Source organism: Eurytemora carolleeae, unplaced genomic scaffold, assembly GCF_000591075.1.
Source record: "Eurytemora carolleeae unplaced genomic scaffold, Eaff_2.0 scaffold38, whole genome shotgun sequence".
NCBI lineage: Eukaryota > Metazoa > Arthropoda > Copepoda > Calanoida > Temoridae > Eurytemora > Eurytemora carolleeae.
This window is the reverse complement of record NW_019396060.1, coordinates 539067-545390: the sequence shown is the minus strand read 5'-3', so window position 1 is coordinate 545390 and position 6324 is coordinate 539067. Positions and strand designations below refer to the sequence as shown.

General features: G+C 30.9%; 1 protein-coding gene across 1 annotated transcript in view; it reads left to right on the top strand.

Annotated features, from left to right (window-relative positions):
• The first annotated feature begins 4264 nt into the window (after window positions 1–4264).
• The window catches only part of LOC111708542 (tetraspanin-6-like), a 28147-nt gene continuing 26087 nt past the window's right edge, over window positions 4265–6324 (top strand). The window contains exon 1 of the mRNA XM_023481952.1: window positions 4265–4384. Coding sequence (XP_023337720.1) covers window positions 4307–4384 — 78 coding nt within the window. The 5' untranslated portion in view covers window positions 4265–4306. The remainder of the gene's footprint in view (window positions 4385–6324) is intronic.

Here is a 6324-nt window from a genome sequence, read left to right as displayed (position 1 = left end):
AAATCAAGTTTTTTTTACATATCTTTGTAGTTAATGTAAAATGCATGACTATAATGAATTTTACTAACTGGTTTCACAAAATAATAGCGTGGAGTTAATTTTTTTTAATAACTGTTTCGTAAACACTGTATCTTCTATATATATACTTTGCTTGTCTGGCTGTCTGTTTGTATCCAATAAACGTCAAAACGGCTTAACTGATCGGCACAAATTTTGTGTGGGACTTCACAAGACCCCAGGAAAGGTATATGGAGGATCAAAATTTTAAAAATTCGCCTCCAACAAAATTCGATTTTCAATAAAATCTCTGAACTTTTTTGTTATTTTTTCAGAATGTGTACAAAGAGAAAATGTTCACAATTGAAATAGAAGATGGGCGCGAATCGCCCTGAAAGCCTAGTTTAAATATACCGAATTAAACTTGCCTGTCCTCTGTGGATGATAAACCTACCTCGTATTAGTCAAATCAAGTTTTAACCAATTAAGAGTCGAGATCAGATATAGGATTTCAGTTAATCTGTTCCCATAGAGAGAATAAGATTAACTTATCGGTTAAGCTCAGTCATTAACATTTAATATTTTAATTATTATCTCTCAAGAAATGTTGCACCATTTTAGACTGCATTAGACAGATCGGAAATTCAGATTGTTTAAAAAACATTTCAAAATTAATAATGAACAGCTGAATACTGTCCTAAATTTCTATCTATACTGTAAATCTTCAAACATAGTACATATATTGAAACACTTAATCTGGAATATCTAGATGTTAGCAAGATGAGGTGCCAAGTAATCTAAACCTCAGAGGAAACATGAATCCTACATCTATTCATCGTTTACAGGCTAATCTAATAGACTCTGCGCAGTGGAAAAATGTCCCACATTTCATACCTGAGCTGAAAACTTAAGAATTGGATACCTTTCTTCCTGATCACTTAATCTGAACATCTACTGTGGACACTTTTAAACTCTCCTTAATCCGCTTTTTTCATCTTTTGGATATCCCTATGTTGTTCCGACTGATGTCAAATTTTAACATTTCTCATTGGCTATTCGGGTTTTTCCAAACGCCCCATGATTGGTTGAATCTTATAAACATTTTTCTGGGTACAAACTAATGATGAACTGAATCTTGATATTAATAAAAAGATGAAATTATGCATTGTTCTCAAAATCCACAATTACAAAGTTTTCATCCCTTAAGAAGTTGTAGCTGTAATGTTGTTGAAACTTAAGCAGGGCGTCAGTGATTAGGTGATTAGTTGACTAGTTGATTAGTTGATTAGTTGACTAGTTGATTAGTTGACTAGTTGACTAGTTGACTAGTTGATTAGTTGACTAGTTGACTAGTTGATTAGTTGACTAGTTGACTAGTTGATTAGGTGATTAGTTGACTAGTTGATTAGTTGATTAGTTGATTAGTTGACTAGTTGATTAGTTGATTAGTTGACTAGTTGATTAGTTGATTAGTTGACTAGTTGACATTAGTTGACTAGTTGATTAGTTGATTAGTTGATTAGTTGACTAGTTGACTAGTTGACTAGTTGATTAGTTGATTAGTTGACTAGTTGATTAGTTTATTAGTTGACTAGTTGATTAGTTGATTAGTTGACTAGTTGATTGGGTGATTAGTTGATTGATGGTTGATGGCTCCTCTACTCCATAACAATAGTTTCAATAAATGAATTTATTTCAAACCTATAAAATACAGTTTTAGTGGAAATAAATATTAGCATGACATTGTTTGCTATTTAATAAAATAAATATTATAAGAAACTCGGTTGTTTAAGTAAAATTGCTAAGGATTGCAGAGTTATTGTCTGGGTACGGAGGTAGTGTCAGAGAAATTGTTTGGTTTGGTTTGCTCCAAAATAGGAGGAGGGTGGTATAGACGACATTACATGGTATAAAGCGGTGCTGTAGTTCGAGGATGAAAGGATTTCATAGGAGAATAAAGGTGAACACAAATCAAATAACGGGTGACAAAGGGCAGAAGGTTGGATTGATTGAATAAAATGTGATTGATCGATTGACAGGAACGGAAGGTGAGGTTGGGCCTGGTATATATTAAGGTACATTTATAAGTTAACATAAGTATATACAAGAACAAAATATGAAAAGTGCAGGAAATTAATTTGTTATGAATAAGTTTTCATTAAATAATGATAGAGTTCTTAAGAATCAGCGTTTAAAGTAAAGATCTATTTTGAACTGATCTGAGATTAAAATAAAGATTAAAATTGAAATTTTCCGAGTAAGATTAAGCTCATTTTATCATTGGTAATTGATAATGGAAATTATTTTCAGCATTTTGTAAATATGGAGAAGTGGACCAATGGTATAGGAATATTAACGAGTAAAAATATAATTCAAGCACCAGCCCTTGTTGTGTGAATGTGATTTTAAAAACAATCCGAATGATATCTTAAGATCAAATTCCAGCGATAATGAGGGTAAAAACATTTATTCTCATTCAAATAAAGTAAAAATAGAAATTTTGATTTAAGTAAATGGTAATTGTTCAGAACTTAAGATAAATTTAAGAATTGAAATAATTGAAATTGTATTTAGATTTAAATCCTGGGGTTAAATATGATTTTGGTAATAAATTATAAGGAATTTGATGAAATATATTTTCCTTAGAAATTAAGAAATGCAAATTCAGAATGTATTGAATACCCTGACACGGGAATTCAAGTTGAAATCTAATGCTCAATATCGGAGAGTTCAATGTAGATTTCGTCTTTGTTGAAGACATATAAATAAGACAATTTAAAGGTTAATTTAAGTCTTCTGTTCTGAATATTGTCTTCATTTGGTTTATTTAATGATTTAGAAACAAACAAATTTACAGTTGCAGAGAATTATAAATGTAAGGGACAAGATGGTATAAATATTGTATAGTCGTCTCTGAAGTGCTTATTCCTCATGGAGACCCTGTACAAAACAATTCTACATAAGTTCATCCTTCTCCTTGACTCCAAGTAGGACAGGAAGCTAGACCAAGGATAATATAAATTCCCTCTTCTCATTCCAGCAATGATTCTTCCCCTCTATTCTAATTATCTGCTCCATATACCCCTGCTATACTATATACTAGCTACCCCTTATCCTTGAGAATATATATTAATATATTTTTGTTTACATAACTTCCAAACAAACCTATCATGTAAACACCCTAACTTCTTACCTTTCAAGGGAATTTTGACCTACTCAATGTAAATTATATCTTAGTTATACAATGCATGTAAGATATCTTCGTTTTTGAAAATCTTGGTTCTTTTAATTTTCTTCTTTGTCTCTGCTGGCTTTATAAACGGAGGGTCAATTGAAAACACATCCATATAATCAATATACCTTTTTAAACAGTAAAAAAGTTAGATCTTCTTATTATTTCAGTGCATAAAAAATATCCTCAATACCTTGTTTTAGGCTTTAAATAATTTAGACCCATATACTTTTTTCCCATTTTGATTCTTAGATCTAAAAATGCTGAATCTCCAATTTTATGGTAATCCTGAATCTCCTACTTTATTGCATCGTTAGTATGCTGTTTATCTAAACAGCCTAAAAATTGGTCTTCAAGATAATTACATTTGATAAGTTGCAGGTCGTCATTATAATCTTAACCTCTTTGGGTCACGGCCCGTTTGTCATTTAGCCAAGTCTATCTCATTTAAATTGGTTTGTTGTGAAATCAATATGAATTCATGTCAGAAAACTAGTACGGACCTAACACTTTTAAGAATTTTATACTGGTAAACTTAGAAATTTTTTTTTATTTATTTTTTTGTAGAGAAAAAAAATGTTAAAATTTTTTTTAATGGTTTCGATCTTAAATAAGATTTCTAATGCAAGAGAAAAGTTTTTTCTTTTTTATTCATCTCTTCTACAAGTTAAATGTTATTTGTACTGTATGTGTTTTTTTGTTTTGGTTTAGGCCCATGCATGGGTTGAAACCCTAGATCAGTATTGATTCCTTTCACTAGAAGAATCAATAATGCTTTTGGGTTCCTTCTACTGCAAACCCTCCTAATACAGACTTTAGTTTTTTAGAGCGAAACAAACTGCTATGTGCACAAAAGGAACAGTTGCAATAAAAGTGTGAATAAAGAGTGATGAAGGATGCTGATATTGCTCTTATGTTAATGAGTGTATTGAATATAGTGTGGAGCTAAAGTAGTGGAGCCCCCCACCCCCTCCCCTCCATACTTGCTCACAGCTCCGCTTCCCACAATCCTCCATATTCTACTACCAATTCTATTGTACAGTCAGCTGGAGTCAGTGGTAGTAACCAGTTCCTACCATGTGCTGCGGTGATACAAGTCGTGCAGGGCTCTTCTGCTTAAAACTTGTTCTAGCAATAATAAATGTCCTCCTAGGGGTGAGTAGTATTTAATCTATTTGGGGGTCAGAACTGCCCTCAGGAAATATTTTTATTTTATATGAACAAAGTATGAAACATACACATGCTAAATGTTCATTAGTTGGTTCTTTTGTGACTGGGATTACAATGGAATCACTTTTAGTCTTAAGATACATATGGACTGAAAACTTATGTAAAAAAATAATTCTCATAAACAGATACTAGACTGAAAAAGGACAGCTTAGAACGTTCATGCACTCCTCTTTCCACTCAATATTTGAATTCAATCTGGTTCAATAGGTTAAATATAAATTGAAGAAATATGTATGTAAATTTAATTATAAAAATAAACTAAACATATAGAATTATGCAATTTTTATTGTAGAGAAACTATTCTGTATATTTATTTATCAGACATTTATTGAAATGAAATTGTAAAACAGTAAATTTAAAGATTCTCCTGAAAGTAACCAATACAACTTGACGTACACTAAAAAATTAAATTAAAAAATGTTGACAGCAAAAATCAACATACTCTGAGCGATGAATTCAAAACAGCTAATTCGAAACTGTACAATGCTGAAGAATTATGAGATTACAATTATAAATACTTTTTTCTTGAAGCGGTTTGAGCTGTATACTGTACAGTGTGGTCAGTAAGTTCCATTAAACAGCAGCCTAGAAAGACGACATATAGGCAATCTTGTGTGGTTTTGATGTTGCTTTAAAGCAAATCATTTTATTAGTAGCTTAAAGATTAACCTATTGAGTTAGGTTTCCCTGTGTTTACTTTGCTCTGTTGCTGTGCTTCATATTTTTTAGACAATTTAAAATCAAATCCTGAGTGTAATAGTCGTCTTCCTATTCCACAGTTTTATGGGTCTCACTGTAAATGAAATAGAAGTGTAAAATATAAATATAAGATACATGAGGTCTATAAAATAGAGCAATATTTAATGTAAAAAGCTGATTCTAAAATAAAGTAAACAAACCTAAATAGTAAATAGTATTTGAATAGTAGACAATTAGGCATAAATAAGGGAAATTACTGCAGCAACATTATCTACACAACTTTTATGTTACAAGCAATAAATCTATTATATGGTTATATTTATTTACACTGTGGAGTGCGGTTTCAAAACCTTCATGATTTTATATTATTTACAAAACATCACTTTTAGACAGTGTGAAAATATTGATTGAGATTAAAATGGCGTTTTTGAAAAAAAAACTTTTTATACGATGATTTAATTAATTATAAATCCACTAAAAATTGTAAATCTCTTTTTTTTATTATTGCTCTGTACGTTAGTTTTTAATTGATTATGTAATCTTTTCCCATCACCCCCCCCCCCTCTTCCACTCCACCCACTCTAATTGATCACCTCTAAATGTGTTGAATATCCCCCTTTCAGTTCCCCTGCTGCTAGAAAAAAAATCGTATAAGATTACACTGACATTAAGCTACAATTGTCAATTATAATGTTTTTGTTTTAAAAATCCGTTTAAAAAGAAAAATAACATATTCAAATTTCAATTACTTTCAAAAAGACCAGTATCTAATGTAGTTCAGCCCTGCAAAACTTTGGAATAGAAAAAGGACATTTAGGCAATCTTTTGTTTATTTGATGACCGTGAAAATCAGCTTGTCAATTGAAATTTGTGTAAAATGCAGAATTTCTGTGTATCATGTTTTTTGACTGTTTTCATATAGTAAAAACCAGAAAACTGGGGAAAAGAAAGACGACTTTTAGACTCAAGTTGTGATTCTAAATTGTTCAATGGATCAGGAGATATAGTTATATGTGCAGTGTTCAGAAACCATTACACTTTATAATTGATTAAGCTTTTATTGTAAAAATATTTGTTTTGTAACAACATCAAATACACCTTAAATATTGTTTTTTTTGTCGTCTTTTTATTCCATAATTCTCTGGTTCTCACTATAACTTGAGGAA